The sequence below is a fragment of the Lissotriton helveticus genome, chromosome 4_1, assembly GCF_964261635.1.
Source record: "Lissotriton helveticus chromosome 4_1, aLisHel1.1, whole genome shotgun sequence".
Classification (NCBI taxonomy): Eukaryota; Metazoa; Chordata; class Amphibia; order Caudata; family Salamandridae; genus Lissotriton; species Lissotriton helveticus.
The window spans coordinates 1,850,883,008-1,850,903,233 of record NC_136063.1 but is presented as its reverse complement, the minus strand read 5'-3'; the positions used below and the strand labels follow the sequence as shown (position 1 = coordinate 1,850,903,233).

At 45.4% G+C, this 20,226-nt stretch overlaps 1 protein-coding gene across 2 annotated transcripts in view; it reads right to left on the bottom strand.

Annotated features, from left to right (window-relative positions):
• Window positions 1-20,226, bottom strand: part of BRWD3 (bromodomain and WD repeat domain containing 3) — a 1,637,103-nt gene that overhangs the window by 1,424,964 nt on the left and 191,913 nt on the right. For both annotated transcript variants that reach the window (XM_078688510.1, XM_078688511.1), the window contains 2 exons: window positions 3,285-3,355; window positions 3,034-3,134 (listed from right to left, as the gene is read on the bottom strand). In XM_078688510.1, the coding sequence (XP_078544636.1) occupies window positions 3,034-3,134; window positions 3,285-3,355 (172 nt within the window). The remainder of the gene's footprint in view (window positions 1-3,033; window positions 3,135-3,284; window positions 3,356-20,226) is intronic.

The window sequence follows — 20,226 nt, the reverse complement described above, 5'->3', positions numbered from 1 at the left end:
TTGTTTTTTTATTTATTTTAACACACCCAGCCTGAACGTACTGAGCGGTCAGTATTTTCTTTCAGATTTATTTTCTTTGATTACAAAAGTTTTTTTTAGACATTTCTTTTTTGTATATCATGAAAAACAGACAGTCATCAAACAATAGAGAGTACATTCAGAGAACAATGTGCACAATATATACAAGTGGTCAATATATACATCATCAATACAAAAGTTTCAAACACACCAAAAATTACATAGCAATAAGCAAATTAAATGAATGCGATGCCTAGATAAAAAATTTTAAGAAATAGGCACCAGTCCTTCAGATTTTATAACAGAAGACAAGCGGACAACACATTTCATGGAAACTGCCTGCCCATCTTACTGAGCCAGTGATTAGATATTGTTATGGTTACACAACTAGGGACAGAGAGTGTAGTTTAATTTTAGTCTCTAGTGGCACCCTTCTTCTTTATCCCTGGCTCGGGGTCAACGCGTTTCGAACCACAAAACGATTGAGGGTTCTCCTCAGGACATGGACTGGATATAGCCGTGGCTGAATGTAGTGTTCATAGTCAGGATGTGTGTGGGCAGCGGCCTCACATGGCACTCATTGTCTGGTTCCTTTTGTGGCATCCATGATTTTAATATCGAATGGGAGTGGAGGGATCGCGTCGTGCAAAGTACCTGTCTTTAATACGAATGGTCACGATGAGGAGCAGTCTGACCGGTCGGTCCAGCAGGGTTTTTAAAAAACGTCGTAAAACGAGCGTTCTCCTCCACAACGATCCCGCCGGAGTATTATTGCACGATTGAAAGCCGGCTCATCTTTTTCTCGCACTGAGTGGCATAGCAAACTTGGAACAATTTGTATACAGTGGCTTAAAGGGGTCAGACCCAGTTCATTGTGACAAATAATAATTGGAAGACTACTTGGGACTGTAAATAACCGTCTAAGGAATTTATTCTCCACTGCCTGAAGGCGAGACAAATTACATAAGCCCCACACTCCAGTCCCATGCAAGGTTACAGTGCACACGCGAGCATTATAGATGTTAATAATTGAACTAATAGGTCTGGATTCTATCTTCTTTGTAAACCTGAACAATGCCTCCAAACTTAGGTTGAAACTACTAACCCTAGTTTCAACCAAATGATGCCAAGAACCTTTCTGGCCAAAGGGGAAACCTAAATATGAAAACGTTGGAACAAGAAACATCCTCTCATTGTTGATGAAACATGATTTTAAAAGAGGGGGGGGGGGGGGGGGGAGGGGTTTGCCTACCACCATGGTATAAGACTTGGCGGTATGTCAGGAGACCAAGAGGACAGCTGCCTGGAATGCCTTACTCCCCTATCGACACCGTAACTGACGTACTGTCACTCCATACGCAGGCTGTGGAGAAGCCTTTTAAAAATCAACTCGGCACCCACGAGGAGTCCCGAGGGGCGTGCCAGATGACACTGGCTACGTCGGCCCTATCAGAGGAGACCTGCAACAGGAGAGACGCACCAGACGCATTGAAGAGGCAGGAAGTAGTGGCGAGGAGTAGGAGACGTCAACGCTGATCGGTGGAGCAAGCCCCTGGAAGAAGACGAAGCCAGGAACACTGTCCCAGACGAGACCGACACGCCAGGAGGCCAACGAGACCACGCATCTCCCCGCCACTCTCCAGGAGGAGGGTGGCGAGACAAGGTACGATCCAGGCTGCTGGGCTTTTCAGGGTACTGGGAGGGGAAGGGAACGCTATAGAGGGAGGGCACCATAACTCTATAACGGCGTCACACAAGGTGCTGGAATCAGGCGATATTTCCCTCACGACCTATACCCGCACTGCAAGAAAGGTTTCTAGTCCTTCCCACTGACCCTAGTTTTGTTTTTTCGTTTCCTTAAACCTCTTGACAACGCTGGAAGTCAGTGAACCTGGCCTACCTCTTGTGGATCCTTGGTGACTTCGGGAGCGACCCCCAAAACTCAAGGGATACCTTAACTGACTGTTGTGCCATCATATATCCAAAATAAAAAGAACAGTGCATAACAGATGAATGAAACTAGTCTCTATAGCCTCCTTGCCACCGCATTATAGCCATTCGAGGAGGTCCCCCGACACCGTAATTGCTCTTCAGACCCAAAACAGACATAAAATCATTAAATCCAGTGACAAGCGTTTGCAAGCCCACACCGGTTCTAGACATCAACACACAATCATCGGTATAGAGTAACGTCGGAGGATTTCGAATACCTATCTTGCAGACATCCACATGCCCATGGTTAATATAACTTTCCAAATCATGGATATAAAGACAGAATAAGAAAGGAGCAAGCATGCACCTTTGGCGTACCCCACGTTCATTTTGATGGGAGAGGTAAGTTCTCCGTCCGCCCCATACCTGACCCTCCCAGCCACATCCTGATGCATCTGTGCTAGGAAATGAGCTAGAGATGTGTCTATGCCCAGATCCAGCATTTTTTCCATAGCTTCCTGCTCTCCACCCAGTCAAATGGCGATATAAGGTCCATAATACCCAGATAGAGGGAACCGTTCTTAACTCTTGTGTGACTGCTTATGACCAGGTATGAGGTTCTACACATTCCTAATACCATATGAAAGAAACTTGCATTGTTAGGTATAATAGAGGAGGCAGGTTTCCTTCCCTAGAGGCGCAAGAATGCTGGGTGGTTTGGGATTTTGACTAACTAAACGAAACATTGCAACACCCTTGACATTTACCAAGGCCCACTGACTGCATACACATAGACAGAAAAGCCACAATGGAGAAGTTAACATACCAGGAACGGGGCCGCCCTCAAAATTTCCAAAACATGTGGGGCCTCTGGATGTCCACTTTGGTCTAGATCTATAAGCTAGACAAGTGACAAAAGATACACAGGGCTACACTTTTCTCGTTATTATATAGATCAATATATTGTGCACACTGATGTGCACAACTGTTGACATGCATTGTGACACAGATGATGTTTGTGAATTGTAAGCTAATTAAAACTATTTTTAATAAGAGTATAGTGAGCAAGATTTCAAAACTCACCAGATGGGACTCCAGTTCTGCAATTTTCTCGGGGGGATTTATGCCAATGTAGTATATTCTTATCACATGGTCCGTGCTACCTGTGGCTATGAACATTCCACCTAAAAGATCAATCCGGCAAGTATGAAATGTATTAATAACCAAACAAGCATTCATAACTGTAAATTAAAAAAAATTCTTTAGAGGTTCAGAAATAACATCACTGAAACATATATACTTATATTTCAGATGCAAAAAATGTGGAAACATACCGGAACTAAACGACGAGCAGGAAATTTGAACTCCGGGCCTTGACCTTTCAGCAAATTTAAACGGGTGGTCTCTTAAACAAGGAAAGACAAATCACTTGTTTAACATTTGGGAAGAAGATAGCTGTGGACAATGTATTTACCCTTAAACTAGAGACAGTCATTTATCATTATAAACACAGTAATTTAAACAAAGTCAACATATTGTAAAGCTATGATGCTGATTTTATCAGGATATGATCAGAATATGCCACCAACATTTGGATTAATAATTCACCAGATCTAAAAACATTTTTGTGAGATTTGCAATTTGTGTAGGAAGCTAGCTCTCTATATAGTACACTAAAACGTAGTACACTGTGAAAAGAGAATGGGTACCCAACTGGTTTCCAGAGGTTTAATTAGATATCAAAGCTCTCCTTTGTGGAAGTGTGGGTGAGTATTTAGGCTTATCACCGAGTAGTGAAAAGCATTTGTTGTACTCACAGAGGCAATACATGAAACACACAGTCAAAGAAAAAATCCAAAGCTAAATTAGAAAAATAACACTTTTTTTATATATGTTTTAAACTCAAGAACTTCGGTCAAAGGTCAGTACAGTTTGCAATAGAAATATTCACAAAAAGTAAAACATTTAAACCTGTGCGCTTTTACACACAATGCAATCCTATAGGAGGAAAAGTCAAAGATGCATAAAGGTGGGTACAGTCGGTTTGAGGGGTTCACCTTCTAGGAAGGGAATAGCAGTGGGCCAAGTTTCAAAGTACTACCAGCAGTTCTTCAGGAACCACCTGGGTGATACCGAGAGCCAGGTGCTGGTAAGGCTGGAAACTGGCTCTACGGGGAAGGGGGGGCCATCCGAAAAAGAGGCTGCACTGTGGGCCTTGCCGGTAAGTCCGAGGGCTCCAAAACGGGGGCTCAGGATGCAAGGGGTCTTGGAGCAGAGGGGTACAGCCAGTGTGTCGGGACCTGGGCTGGGAGCAGAGGAGTTTGGCCGGCTGTGCTGGGTGCACTAAGATGCACCTCGCAGTCAGGGACAAACAGCTGACAGGGGCACAATCAAAGCAGCTGCGCCACTCTCAACGTGGATCTCAGTGATGCTGACGTCTCTTGATGGTTGCTTGGACCTGGTGCAATGTCAATTCAGACTAGACACTCACTGTCGGTGTTTGATGCAGGGTGTCCCGTACCCCGGGCTTGGTGTTGCACGGCTGCAGTTGGTACTGGTGTCTTCACTCTGTGGGGAGAAAGATATGACCTTCTAGAACATGAGTATTTTCTCTTGGTCGTCTGCAGCACCGCTAGCTGCAAGGTGGTGGACCGGACTCCGATAGTCAGAGCCTAAGGACTGCAGGGGAGAAGCTCCTCTACTTCAATGGAGACTCTTGGTGGTTTTTGAAGTGCTGGCAGGTCACCCAAGAGTTTGGTAGCTCTCCAGCTCACAAGACGAGTCACTCAGTAGCAACTGTTGTGAGAGGGATAAGGATGGCAGGTTTTAACACCAAAGTTCTGCTGCAGTTCTTGCCAGACAGTGACTCTTCTTCGTTAGTCTTCTGTTGATCCGTCAAATCTGTGTTTTTAAGTTCAGGGGTGCCACCTAAATGCTACATTTAGTGGTGTTTAAGGGGAGAGACAGTTAGGAGCTAATGGTCTACCTACCTTTAGGGTTTCTACACCCTCTATAAGATCACTTTGTGTGAGAAGTAGGAATAACCATGACCCTAGAAGGCTAAACTGGCAAAAATAACATGGAGTAATATAAAAAGTGGGGTCCACATCAGCTGGCCCACTCTAGAGGTAGTGCTAGCTCAATGTGGGCACACCTCCTAATCTTTCAAATTGTCCCATATGTCTTGCCACCAAAAAGTGGGGACAGAACAGGGGGGCGGGATCCTCCACTATCTCAAGAGGCCAGGGCCTTTGAAGCTTCCCACTCGGAATGCCCATCCTGCTTGGAGGAGGTGTAAACATCTCTGCCCACAGTAGGCTTTGTTCCTGACCTCGAGAGCGAAGGCTCTCACCTTAGGAGGTCAGAAACCGGTCTATGGTGGCTGGCTGGTTAAGACCAGTCAGTCAACACACTAGCAGTTGGTAGGTTTTCAGGGGACATTGCTAAGGTGTCCTTTGGGTGCATTTATTAATAAATCCATCTCTGGCATCAGTGTGGGTTTTTTAGGGCAAGGTGTTTGCTACCAAACACACAGGGGTACAATGAAGCCCTCATGTAGCCGGGGAACTCGTAATGACAAGTGTCCAGCCCATGTACGCATTATGGCGTCCCTATGCACTGACAATATCGGAGGGAGAAGTTAAATAACAGTGGGTAATATCCACTCTTGCAGATATGCCCACACATGGGTACAGTGCACCCTGTCTTAGGGCTGCTAGGCGCGCCGTAGGGGTGACTTACCCATACCACATGTAGTGCTGGCAGGCATGGCGCACAGTGATGTGTGCCATGTCGACTCTTCGGTTTTCTTTGCACCAAGATACGCAGGCTGTAATGACAGTTTGCATAAGCTTGATGAGGTGTTCCTTAGGGTGGCACAATTCATGCTACAGCCCTTAGGGACCCTCTTTAGTTCCAAGGCCTTAGGTACCATGGGAATCTCCTACTAGTTTCTTACAGGGATCCTGAAGGGGGGTCAATTGTGGAACAATCAAATGGTTTAGGGAAAGAACACTGGTACTGGGGACCTGGTTAGCTTGAACCCAGCTTACACTCAGTCAAAGCTGCACCAGATCCCAGGCAAAAAGTGTGTGTGTGGGGGGGTGGGTAAGTATGTCGAAAGGGGCACTTTCCTACAGTAGCAAATACAGTAAATCCATAATCATGTGCTAAACACTGCAGCCACACAATCGCATACATTCACTGGCCCTCATCAGTCATTGTCAATTATTTTAGCAAGAGTTTATGCATGAAAGGTAAACAAAGTCTAAATATTAGGATTTAATTATATGCTATTGTTAGCTGGATTTTTTCAAACTATCCCAAACTTAACATGTAACATATAAAACGTATACTAATTAAAATGACAAACTCGCACTCCCACCATACAGTTTTCGCATTAATAATTTCACAGCAAATGTTGCATGATATTATCAATGATGTCATAGAAGATGTCATGAGTGATTTAATATGTGGGGTAATTAGCAGTGCATGGCGAGGCCGTGAGTTAAAGAGACTTGGGGCACGGTCTGAAATTTGCACATAAAGGGAGGGGGGCCATGTGAGCCCACTCCCAGGCCCAAAATGAATGTATATAGAAAGGGGGCCTCAGAGCCATCAGAGACCCAAGGAAGCCCAACCCCGGGGCTGACATTTCTAAAAATGGAGGACATGCGGTCCTCCTCTACGAGCCATGATAAGCCATGGGGAGCCCGCCTCCGGGGCACCATTTTTCAAAATGAGAAGGGGGCCACACAGTCCCTCAACCTGAGCCTGTAAAGACCTTGCTATGCCCACCTCCGGACCACAAATACTGAAAATGGGGAGGGGGCACAGCCCTCTCCATGAGCTACTAATGACCTCAGAGACCCCATCCCCCAGGGCCGGCTTGTAGGGAAATAACACTTTTTGCATTGTCACCCCCACTTTTTGCCTGATTTCTGATGCACTTTGACTGAATGTGCACTGGGTCCCTGCTAATCAAGTTCCCAGTCCCAGTGTTATTTCACAAAACTGTATCATCTGTTTCCATAATTGGCACACCACTGGCACACAAACACGTCCCTTGTAAAATGTAGCACTGGTACCAAGGGCCGTGCAACCAGAGAAGGTCTCTAAGGGCTGCAGCATGTATTGTGCCACCCTCAGAGACCCCTCACCTAACACATAAGTACTGCCATTGCAGTCTGTGATTTGGTGCAGACAAAGCCTAAGAGTCGAAATGGCACACATCCCTGTGTGCCATGCCTACAAACATTGCCTGTGGCATAGGTAAGTCACCCATCTACCAGGCCTCACAGCCCTAAGGCAGGGTGAACTTTACCACATGTGAGGGCATGGATGCATGAGCAATATGCCCCTTCAGGTTCTTAGACCAGCCGTATTGAGCACATGGGCTGGGAGTTTGTCATTACATATTCCACAGCTCTAGGATGGCTTTACTGAATGATAAGAAGTTTGGTATCAAACTTCTCAGGATAATAAACCCACACTGATGCCAGTGCTGGATTTATTACACAATGCACTCAGATGGCATCATAAAGATGCCCCCTGAAAAAACAACCGACTGAGAGAAAAGATAGTAGTTGATCATCACTGCCAGTCCAGATCACTAGGACGTCATCAATATAGCGTCTCCAGATCTGGATGCAGGAGGTGTAGGGGCCGTTAGATAGTAAGATATATTTAGACTCGAAATCAGCGACGTACAGGCCTGCCACGCTTGGGGCAAAAGTGCTGCCCATCGAGGTGCCCGTACACTGGAGGTATAGTTATTATTATTATTATTATTATTAAGGAATTTTATATAGCGCGCAGATACCCCAACGGGGTGTCCCGGCGCTTCTGTGAGGACTGATGCTGTGTCTGACTCAGATGGTACTAACAGAAGAGAAAGGTTTTTAGAGCTCTCCGGAAGGGGAGTTCCTCCTGGATGGTCCGGATGGACATAGGTAGCTTGTTCCAGTGGGAAGAGGCACAGACTTGGAATGTTTTTCCCCCAGAATGAACTTTTTAAAATCTGGGTGTGGAAAGAAGATGTTTAGAGCTCGATCGGAGAAGTCTGGTGTTGCTGTATGGACGGAGGCAGGAGGATAAGTATGCAGAGCCCTTTCCCTTGACAGCCCGGTGAGCTAGGGTGAGTGCCTTGAATTCCTCCCTTTTGTGAACGAGGAGCCAATGCAGCTTATGCCGGTGGGGAGTGATATGTTCACGAGGGGGGAGGCCACAGACCAGACGAACAGCAGAATTCTGGACTGTCTGGAGACGCCGTTGGAGGCCCAATGAGAGACCAAGGTACAGTCCATTGTCGTAATCCAGATGGGAGGTGATCAAAGCCTGCACGATAGATTTCCTAGTCTGGCTGGGGAGGAAATTGATGAACTTTTTCATCATCCTCATCTTAGAAAAACAGGCCGCGGATACAGTCTGGATTTGTTTTTGAAAAGAGAGGTTGGTATCCCAAATTACCCCGAGATTTTTAACTGAGTCTTTGGGTGAGGGGGGTGTGCTCAATTCAAGGGGCCACCACAAGTTAGAGTCCAGAGGCGTGGGCTGGTGGAAAAATATAACCTCTGTTTTGCTGGCGTTAAGCCGGAGGGAGTGGTTATCCATCCAGCTTGCGATGTTGCGAAGGCAGTTTTTCAATGGGTCAAAGGTGGATTGGGATGGGGAGTCGTATGAAAACAGTAGCTGTATATCATCAGCGTAAGAGGTGGCCTTGATTCCGGATTGAGCGATGATCTCGGCCAAGGGGGAAAAATAAACATTGAACAGGAGAGGGCTCAGTGAGGAGCCCTGAGGGACTCCCCACCTGAGAGGGCGACTATCCGAGGTAAATGGGGGTGTGAATACTGCCTGTGTCCAATTGGACAAAAAGGAGGCAAGCCATTCCAAGGCCTTGCCTTGTATGCCTTTTGCCTGCAGACGGTCAAGGAGGACGGGGTGGGAGACGGTGTCGAATGCTGCCGACAAGTCGAGCAACACCAACACCGCTCTAGATCCCTCGTCCACCTTCCATCGGATGGCATCAGCCATCTCAATGAGGGCGGACTCGGTGCTGTATCCGGGCCTAAATCCGTGCTGCGAGTTGTGGAAGGCACCGTTGGTTTCCAAGAAGCTAGCCAGTTGCCGTTGTACGAGTTTCTCAAGCACTTTAGCTAGTGCCGGGAGCAGGGAGATGGGTCGGTAGTTAGCGGGTTCGGTAGGGTCTGCATTGGGAACCAATCGGGCGTGTTTCCAGGAGTCGGGGTAGATTCCTGTCTGGAGGGAGTCGTTCCAGATATCATTTAAGATGGGATTGAGCAGGGGGGCTAGGGATTTATACTGTTTTGCCGGCCAGAGGTCCAAGGGGGAACCAGATTTGCATTTACGTAATTCTGCCAGCGAGTGTTCCGTTAGTTGTTAGTTGATCATTATATGAGAAGAAATTCTCCTTTAGGGCTATGGTGGCGCAGTCAATGATGAATTTCTTAGGTGTCTGATAATTCCAAGTCACTGAGTCCAGGGCTGCCCCCAGGACTCTGATCGTATCATCCTGGGGATACTGGTATAGAGGCTTTCAATATCAAGTGTCACAAGAGTCACAGAATTTTCAGCAAAATTGAAGTCTTTCAAAAGTTGCAAAAGATCTTTGGTATCTTTTAAATAGGTGGGGGTGTTCTGAACGATGGGCTTTAGATAATGGTCACAAAAACGTGACAGCGGCTCCAAAAGGGAGCCAATGCCAGAGATGATCGGACGTCCCGGGGGGGGGGGGAGGGGGGAGGGTGGTGACCGGTTTTTATGCGTCTTAGGCAGTGTGTAGAAGTATGGGGTCACACTGTTATTAGTACTGAGGAAGTCAGCCTCATTTCTAGATAAATGCCCATCTTCGAGCGCCCTACTGACAAGGGTGGAGATTCTTGTCCTGAGTTCCTCAGTGGGATCCCTCGTCAGAGGAAGGTAGTTTTTCCTGTCATCAAGTAAGACCTGGCATGCTTTATCATAATCCACTGTGTTCTGTATTACAAGACCACCGCCTTTATCCATACTGGACTACCAGGTTTCCACAGGACCACCAGTTTTTTGTACAACTAAATAATTAGTTGCCTTTATAATATACTGACATATACAACATCTTGGCCAAACGCAAAATAACCCCCCCTTTCTCCTTGATATAACATATGGTCCTTGGAACTGTTTTATATATCGCGAAATATTGACGAACTGTCTGTTGACCAATAAAGTTAAACAATTCAACTCGGCAGCGCTCGGTTACTTAGCAACCAACCAAGCCTCATTCCAGCCTCTTGCCCATGTGATTGGCAACTGCTACCTGACGACGGCACACGTGACCGGCTACGTCAGTCCATGCCTCTCTTCCGATTGGTCTTCCAATCCCGGGCTCCTCCCCCTCACCCAGGCAAGTCCCGCCCCCCCGGAACCCGGCCTCGCTGGCAAACATTTTTAACCACCCACCGAGACCAGCACTTGATCTTCGGGGTCCAGTTTGAGGGTAATGCAGGTATACTGAGGGTGCCTAGCGTCGAGGGCGTAAGTAAACCAGCGACCATTCATACTCTCGATCTCGGCGGCATATCACGGAGCTAAGTACCTTTTCTCTCCATTTTCTGACGATTTGTATGTTTCTTCCCTCTCCCAAGGGTGTGCCAATTACGCTACCACCCCTCTCCTGTGACCCATGGTGTATTCCCGCAACACCATAAAAGTGAGACATTTTTAACTTACCGTTTATAGCGATCGCTTCTCTACTTTAGCATATTGATCGCACTTGGGAAGTTGATCTTCCCATTTTAATAAAAAAAAAAAAATTGACCAATTATCACAAATTTTTCACTTCTAGCACTGTGCACTTCCTAGTGACTAGTGCTTGTCAACCCCAGGGGCAGAGGTGGTGATAAACATAATGTTACAAGCGCCACACACTGTCTCCTCACGTCGATTGGAGCACTTTAGACGTACAATTATGACTCTGAACAAGCCTTAACTGTTTGTTTTGTCCCCTCTGTGTGCGTCTATGTCTTTTCTATCCTTCTAGGTGCAGAAACCTTAAATGAAAGAAGCCTCCTAAACCAGGAGTTAATAGGAAGACATTTTCTCTTCCTATTTTTTCGCACTTTTTTCACCTTTTTCTTTTCACACATACACGTCCCTAGGTAAGGGTGGGCCTTAGCGTGCTCATACCGCCAGGGTTTAGTACGCCTATAAAGTCCTGAAGAATGCCTGGTAAAATCACACCGTTTCAGAGGCAGAAACATGTTGACTGACTAAGGAAATAACCACACAAATTAATTTGTGGACGACTTTCCTACACTCATTTTTAATAATATGTCCCAAGTGATCGCCTAATAAATCATTTCCTGATACACTAAAGACATTTTTTAAACAAACCCCTCACCACTATTTACTTTATTTTCACTGCACGCCTTTAAATTCACATATCCTGCTCCGCAGTAGATCTGGCGTCGAAGCACACTGGAGAGGCACTCGGCCTCTTCAGTGGTGCCCAATGATGAAGCATGTCATCACTAGGTGGTGAGTGAGGGCCTTCCTAATAAACGTCCTAAATGTGGCCGTTCTATCATTGCTCCTTCATGTGTTTTTCTCATAAACCATATGACACTTCTATTTTGCTTATTGAACATAACCGGGGAATAAGTGTGTCTCTAAATACTCCCTATCTCTCCTTTTGTTGGTAGGTACATGCACTTCAACTAACACCAGATCTCCCAAGGACAGTGGCTCTGTCCACAAGAAACTAACTCCAATGACTCCCAATCCAGCTGGAACCGCAACTCTTACCCACTATGCACCCGACGCCCACGGCCCGAGTCAGACTGGTCCATCTATCAAGTGAAGTCTCCCCAGCAAACCTGACCTTGAAACCACCGTTGGCTGAGCTCTACTGGACTTAGAAGCCAGCAGCCTCATCTCAAAGTATCCCCCTGACTGTGTCTGGCTCCAGTATAGAAGTTCTGAAGCCTAAAGGTACCCCTGCATCCTCAGCCCCTCAACTTTGGGGAGCCCACCTGATGGGGCCCAGGCATCCACCTTACCTGCCAAGCTGTTGGTCACATTCATCCAGCCTCCTGGTCTGAGCCTGCCGCCTCTTTCTGTGACCAATATTCCCTATTCACTTGCATTGGCTGACCAACGCTGACTTGCACCCTGAACCCAGCCGCCCCTGTGCTGCTGGTGGTGTGTGGTTGGTGCTGCCTTGTGGGGCCCCCTGTGATTGCTTAAACCCCTGGGGCCTGTGCCCTGAAACCGCAGGTACAATCCTGCAACCAGCACCTCTGTGGGTGCCCTCAGTCTCCATTGCCTAACATTTGGCTCAGTGACTGCTGCACCCAGCCTCCCCAGTGCCGCTGTACCTTCAATCAATCAATCAATCAATCAGGGGTTTATAAAGCGCGCTACTCACCCGTGATTGTCTCAAGGTGCTTGGGGGGAGTGGGTGTGCAGCTCCGGATCAGTCAAAGAGCCAGGTCTTGAGGCTCTTCCTGAAGGTGTGCAGGGTGGGGGAGTGTCTGATGTTGACCTTGATCTGCCTCTTGCAGGTTAATACCCCGAAGATGGGATGTGTAAGTTGAGTACTTACCTCTAAATGTTGTAGGAAGCTGGCTCTGTATATACTATGCCAAAATGATGTATAGTGTGCACAGAGTCCAGTGGAACCGTAAAGGTAGGCAGAGGTAAAATTAGATAGCACCTTACTCTCTATCTGTGGTAATGTGGACGAGCAGTAAGGCTTTATCAGAGGGTAGTGTTAAGCATTTGTTGTACACTCTCAGGCAGCAAATTATGTCACACACTCAAAGACTGAACTCAGACCAATTTGTTTGTGTAAAAAAAATATTATTTTGTCATATTTATTTTCTAAAACCTAAGCAAGCCTGGTACTGGTACGTGTAAATAGTACTTTTCAAAGCAGGTTGAACAATACAAGCAAGCTGAATAAAAAAATCTTTTGTTAACAGTGGAAATTACTACTAGATTATTTTTTATTACTTTTCAGATTACTTTTTCTACTCAGTGTGATATGCCTAGATATCACACTGGAACATTTCTTAGAGAAAAGGTAAGTAAAGCAGTTTTTAGTTATTTGCAGTTTTAAGTTCTCATACAAAACCAACTCCACACTAAAAACAATTTTCAAGGAAAAACAGTCAATGCAAAATACTCCAAAACAGGTGGTAAAAAACCTAAGAGTCCGTATAGATCAGAAATTAACACTGGGGGAGCATGCCACCACTACTGCTGGAGCATGATTTCACACACTAGGTCTCCTTCAAAGAGTCGATTCGATTCGATTCAAAATCTTTATTCGGATTACCAAAAAATCCATAAAAGCACAATTTTAAAATACAATGCAACATATTTAAGATTACAGTTACACAACATGCAATGAATGTTTGTAAAATGCATATTAGTACAATAGCGAAAACACGTATTTCCATTATCTAAAGTGCACAGGAGGTTAATCATCATAAAGAGTACAAATTAATCAAGGGCATTCCATACTTCTACGAACGTTAAAAATAACTTTTAGAAAGGTGCTTATGCGGAATATTAGTTCGTCGTCCTCTAGTTTTAAGAGCATTAGGTACGACTGGTTCAAGGAGAGAGGTCTGCGTTTTTTAAAATATGGGGCTAAAATCCACTTGATATATTTCATATAAAACTTACACATAAAAAAGAAATGTAAATCATTTTGTTTACTAATTCCGTCACAAGGGCACGGATTATTTCTGTGTGGGCTATGTCCCAACGGAAAACAGAGTGAAAACTTTATTGTTCCTGCTCTCATTCTGAAGAGTAGCGATCTTTCCCAATTACACATTGGTAACATCAAATACAATGGTAGTTGTTGGATTGGTAAGTCATTATTAATATAAGACACAACAGTTTGTTTCCGCATCTCTTCTAACAGTCTGTTTCCATTGTAAATGGCATATAATTCACATTGGACTTCCTTTTTATCGGTCCTCTTAATGTGGGATGGATTATCAAAGAGGTCACCTTTATCTATGCTAGACAAACTTTCTTGTACACCTCGAAGCCATGGGATCTTATTCCATTTATCACAAGCTAAACATTCCCTTAGGATATCATGTGTTAAGCTAGCGTAGTCATTTGCCCAAATAGCCAGCCAAAATAATGCTGGCCTGGCAGCAATAAAATCACTAATATAAGGTATATTCAGCTCTGAGTGGCAAATGTACCCTGATGATGAAATGGGAACCCCCAGTAATTTCCTGCAGAACCGATTCTCTTCTCTTTGTAATATGGGGGTGTTTACTGATCCCCAAATTTCGGCACCGTAGGATGCCACTGGTGTACATTGAAGCCTATATATCTTTAATATGGCTTTAGTTGCTCCAATTTTCCTTGGTCTGGGTAAAGATAAAATGGAGTTTATAGCCTTTGAGAACTTGCCTGTGGCGTGGGCAATATGCCCACTCCACAGGCCGTTCGCAGCAAAGACTATACCTAAGTAAGGGAAAGTTTTAGTTGGGAGCAACTTATCAGTTCCTATCGTAATGGATTTTAATTGGCTAGCACCCGGCCCACAAGACATGATAAATGATTTTTTTAAATTTACTTTAAGATCCAAATTCCCCATATGTGATGAAAAATCCCTGACTAGGGCACGTAATGCATTGGGTGTTAATCCCATGAGCACGGCGTCATCCGCATACAAGAGACAGGGTAATGGGCCTCCTTTAATTTTGGGGACATCTGAGGTAGCCTTCTTAAGAGAGTTACTCAGGCCATTTATGTAGATGATGAAAAACAGGGGTGCTAAAACGCACCCCTGTCTCACACCTCTTTCTACATTAATTGGCCCGGAAACTGTACCCTCCATGTCAATCCGTACTTGCGCCTTCGTATCTTTGTGCAGGTATGCGAGGAAGTGTACCAAGGGAGGGTCCAGGCCGTATGACAAGAGAATCGACCACAATTTTGACCTATTAACTAGGTCAAATGCGGACGATAAATCCATAAATGCAAGATAAATGGGCGATGCCTTAGCTATATTATATTTACTGATTAAAAGATTTAGGTTTAGGCATTGTTCAATTGTCCCAACCCGGCGTCTGAAACCCATTTGACAACGGTCTAGTACCCCCATTTCCTCAGCCCAATCATTAACTCTGTTATACAGTACCCTGCCCAAGATCTTCAGTGTGTTGTCCAAGAGTGAAATAGGCCTATAATTTACAGGGTCAGATCTTTCGCCCTTTTTATAAATGGGCACTATTATGCTCGTGGACCAGGTTGTAGGTATTTGGACAAACGGTAGGCTATTAAAAAGGTTTACAAAAATTTCCCCCCAGAATTCCGGCTTATACTTAATTATATCTATTGGCAGGCCATCGGGCCCCGGTGCCTTGTTACAAAGGCTCTGGTTAATGGCCTCGGTGACCTCCCCCACGGTAATTTCTAAAGGATCCAATTTTCCTTGGGCATAGTCTTCTGTGACAACTCCAGGGCTAGCGTATATTTTGGAAAAATGCAATTCCCATTGCTCACTTGCTATGGTGCAGCTAGTTGGAGTTAATTCCTTACCCATATCCCGCATCTTTTTAACAGCAGGCCAAAAAGTCATACTGCTCCCTAATGCAGCAGCAGTTGTTAGTGCCTCCCATTGCTCAACTAATAAAACAGCCTTCCTTAAGCCTGTGGCTGTTTTAGAATTTTGTCTAGCGGCCCTCACGTCCCTTATGTTTCTAGGTTTGCAGTTTAAGGCTCTACGGAGAGCCTTATTTGCTGCTGAGCAATGGGAATCGAACCACCTTGGCTCAGGGATAGTCGGTTTAACAGGGACACTTAGAAGAGATTTTATAATATTACAAAGTTTTGAGAAGCCTTTTACAATTCTATGGTGATTCCCATCATCCGAGGCACAAGATTCAATTAACAGACCATGGTTACTTATAATTGTGTTTGTTACTTGGCCACTATCTACCCCTCGCCATTTTAGTCTTAGATTGTTAGTTGAGACCACAATGTCCCTTGCTCCCAGGAAGGCCTTCAAAGAGTCTTTCCTCTCCTGCCACTCTCTACGTGGAAAACACTGATCCAGGAATTAGTCTTAAGACGCCTGTACTACTGCAATGCTTTGCTGATTTCAGCTAAGGAAACCTCCTTAAAAAAACTACAGGTAGTCCAGAACACAGCGGCCCCCCTTGGTGACCAATGCATCTCCCAGAACAGCTTCTCTTCCTCTACTCCAAAAACTGCACTGGCTTCCGGTGCGGAAGAGGATTAAATTTAAGATCTGTTGTATTGTTTACAAATCTTTAAACAATCTGGATCCTAGCTATCTGACAGATAAATTAGCCAGATATATGCCATCTAGGCCCCTCCAGTCAGAGTCTAAAGCTCTTCTACATACCCCACGTTTTACAAAAGCTTGCATGGGCGGCAAAGCCTTCTCCCACCTAGCTCCTCTCTACCGGAGACCATTCATTCATTTATGCCAATGCACTAACTTCCTGGATTTTATAAAGCTGCTGAAAACCACACTGTTCTGATTCGTCTCTCCTTGGTTAGTAATGGCAGTCATAGCGTGGCGACACACCTGATGGGGTGATTCGGGCGCTTTATAAATAAATAAATTAATTAAATTCATGTATTCCTATGGAGAAAAATTAAGTTATCGGTTAACAGGTAAGCTCTTGGTTGTGGAAGTTGGCATTTATTTATTTTATTATTTTATTTTTTTAATGCATTTTTTGAAAGCGTGCACTTTACCTGAAGGTGTCAGAGCACTGTACAATAGAACCAGTTACGTTACATGAGAGAAATGTTACAAAAATGGAACATACAAAAATAGCAGACCACAGAATCAAAACACCGCAGGCAAAAGGAACACAATATCAGACACAGCAAGCAAAGAATGTAAAGACAAAAATATAAATAAATATAACAAATTTACAATGACTAAAGAACTTCCTGGCGGGGGTCTGAGATCGAAGGAATTAGTTCTGAAAGTGTCTTTGGAATAGAAGAGATTTGAGGTCCGCTTTGAAGATCTGGATGGAGGTGATGGCACGGAGCAAAGGAGGAAGCGAGGTCCAGATTCTCACCGCATTACCTGAGAACGACTGAGCCATCAATTTTTCCCTTTTGAAGGAGGGGGGGCTCAAGCAGGAACTTTTCGGCATTCCAGGAAGGTCTTGAGCCTCCAGACAATTTCAGTTTGTTTGCCAGATAGCGAGGGGAGGAAGAGTGCAAAGCGTTGTGGATGATGCATGCCGTTTTGTAAATAGCTCTAACCTCGATGGGTAGCCATCGGACAGAAGACAGTATAGGAGTGATGTGGTCACTTCGTTTGAACCCTGAAATAAAGCGAGCTGCTGAATGGAGGACGGATTTGAGGGGGGAGTGGTGAGATTTGGGAAGGCCAGTCAGAAGAGAATTACAATAATCCAGTCTAGAGAGAACTAGCGATTGGACCAAGGTTTTTTAGGTCTTTCTCCGGGAAGAACCGACGAATCCCCCATAGAAGGCGCATCTGATAACCTGCGCTCTTGGCAATGGAGTTGATGTGTGAGATTAGGTTGAGTCTTTTGTCAAGTATGACACCTAGGGATTTAGCGCAGTCGACAATGATGGGTTTACTGTTGAGTAAATTCAACTGATCGATCCAGGATTGAACAGGAGGCGGGGGAGAGAGAGCTAGATAGGAGGAGGAATTCAGTTTTGGAGGGATTGAGAATGAGTTGGTGAACTAACATCCAGTTGTGAATAGAGTTGAGAGTAGAGTTGAGCAGTGAGCGATCTTGAGAGGAAGACACCATGAGGTAGATTTGGGCATCATCCGCATAGAGATGGTAGAGGATTCCAGATTTGCTAAGGAGGTTCCCTAATGGTTCCAGATAGAGATTAAACAGAGTGGGAGCAAGGATAGAACCTTGAGGGCCGCTTTGACCAACCACCCGTGGAGACGAGAGACTGTTCGCAATTTTGATCATTTGGGATCTGTCCGAGAGGAATGAGGCAAACCATTTGAGTACTGTGCCTTCCACGCCCATTCTCTGTTGAAGAATGTTAAGGAGGGTGTTGTGATTAACAGTGTCAATGGCTGCAGAGAGGTCAAGAAGAATCAGAAGGCACAATTCCCCTGAATCGAGTATATGCAGCGCATCATCGCTCACTCGCAGCAGGGTTGTTTCGGTGCTGCAATTTTGAATAAAGCCAGACTGGAACATGTCAAGGAGATTATTGTCCATAATGTTTTGGGAAAGTTGTTTTGCAACACATTTTTCTGTGATCTTTGAACGAAAATGGAGATTGGTGATGGGGCGGGAGTTATTGAGGTCGTTCGCATCTGCAGAGGGTTTTTTTAGAAGGGGGGTAACCTGTCCTGTTTTGAGGACAACTGGGAGGGATCCTTGACTGAGGAAGAGATTAACTAGCCTGGTCCAGTAGGAGAGAGTATTGGTATAGAAATCAATGGCGATGACACTGGGTATGGGGTCAAAAGAATGGTTGGAGGGTTTGGTTTTGAGGATGCATTTGAGGAGATCATCTTCCGAGATGGCAGCAAAGTTCTGCCAAGTGACCAAGGATTTTTGCTCCTCAATGGGGGTGGGGTGGGTGACCTGTTCCACCAGTGATTTTACCTTTTGATCGAAGAATATAGCGAACTCAGTTGCTTTCTTTGAAGCATCCTCAGGATTGATGACTTGGGGAGAACAGTTTGGGTTTTTGATGAGGACAAAAAGTTTTTTGGGTCTGTTTTTAGCTGAATCGAGGAGGGATTTGAAATGTGATGTTTTTTCCTGGAAGATGTGCTTGTGGTATTTGGATCTTGTTGGATGTAAAAGAGAGAAGTTTGAGGTGGATGGAGATGGTCTCCAATGTTTCTCCAAGATTCTAAGGTTTTTCCTTTCGTCATAGAGAGCTTTATTGAACTAAGGAGCTGAGGGGGTGAGTCTTTTCCTTTTGCTCTGGAGTGGAGCAACCTTGTCGATTTCGACTGCAAGGATTGAGAGGCAATGAGGAGTGAGATCGTTTACATCCTTATTGGGGTCTAGACTAGGAAGTGAACGCATAGCAGAATTACATAGAGTCTCAAGATCAAGGTTTTTTGTGTTGCGGAACAAATTAGAGGCCCTTTTAGGGTGGCCGAGAGTTATAATGGGAGAGAGGTGAAAACGGAAGGTAATGAGGAAATGGTCTGACCAGTCTACATGGATTGGGGGAGCAATGGTAAGCTGGTCTGATTTAGAAATAACAAGGTCCAGAATTGAGCCTTTGGCGTGCGCAATTTCCGAGCAGTGTTGGACAAGATCGTTAGCTGAGAGAAAGATTGCAAGCCGAGTCTTCCAAGGAGCCCCAGTGGAGATTAAAATCACCTAGGAAGATCTGCTTGTCGCTTTGTGAGTATTGGTCACTGATGAAGTCGATGAGTTATTCCATGAAGGAAGAGCAATTACCGGGAGGGTGGTAGATGGCTTGGAACCTGAAGGGTGAGCCGTGATGAACTTGAATTCTAGGGAAAGGCTTTCAAATGTGCGGAAAAGGATGGTGGGAAAGGCTTTGATTTGAAGAGAGTTTCTGAAGATAATCGCAACACCTCCCCCCAATCTTGCTGTTCTGTCGTTTCTGAGGATAGAGTAGTTAGAAGGTATCAAAAGATCAAATAAAGTGTGAGAGGAGTCATTAAACCAGGTCTCAGTGAGAAAGAGCATGTCGAGATTGTGGTGGGTGATAGTGTCAGAGATTTCCAGTTTGTGTTTGGTTGCAGATCTGCAGTTATGGGTTAGAACCAGGGTTCTCCCATGATCAAGGATGCACTCTCAAAGCACCCTCAGCGGCACTATGGTGGCCAGTTGCAGAGTAATGGGGCCCAATGTAATCCAATGGGGGGTAGAGGGCCTCCGGTTGGTCGCTGCTCCCGAGCAGGTCACAAGGTTGTGGGTGCAAAGCTCCTGGTGTTAGGCTCAGGGCAAAGAAGGATCCCAGTTAGCACCCAAAGTACACCCGCAGCGAGCGAGGGCGGCTAGGTGCAGGGTGCTGGTCTGGCGTTGGGTGCCCTTTTGATTCCAAAGGGGATTCTCTGGTTGCAACAAAGACTGCAGGCTCGGGAGGAAGATCTTTTGGAGTTGGCCACCATTGGAGAGGTAAGTTGGGATGCCTGGGTGTGCTGGCACACTGTCGGTTGGGCCACCCAAGGTCGTGAGACTTCGGGTGCAGTGGTGTCTTTAGGCGTCGGGTTTTTCTTACCAGCTCTGGTCGCGCTAGGAAGGATCCTCCAGAAAG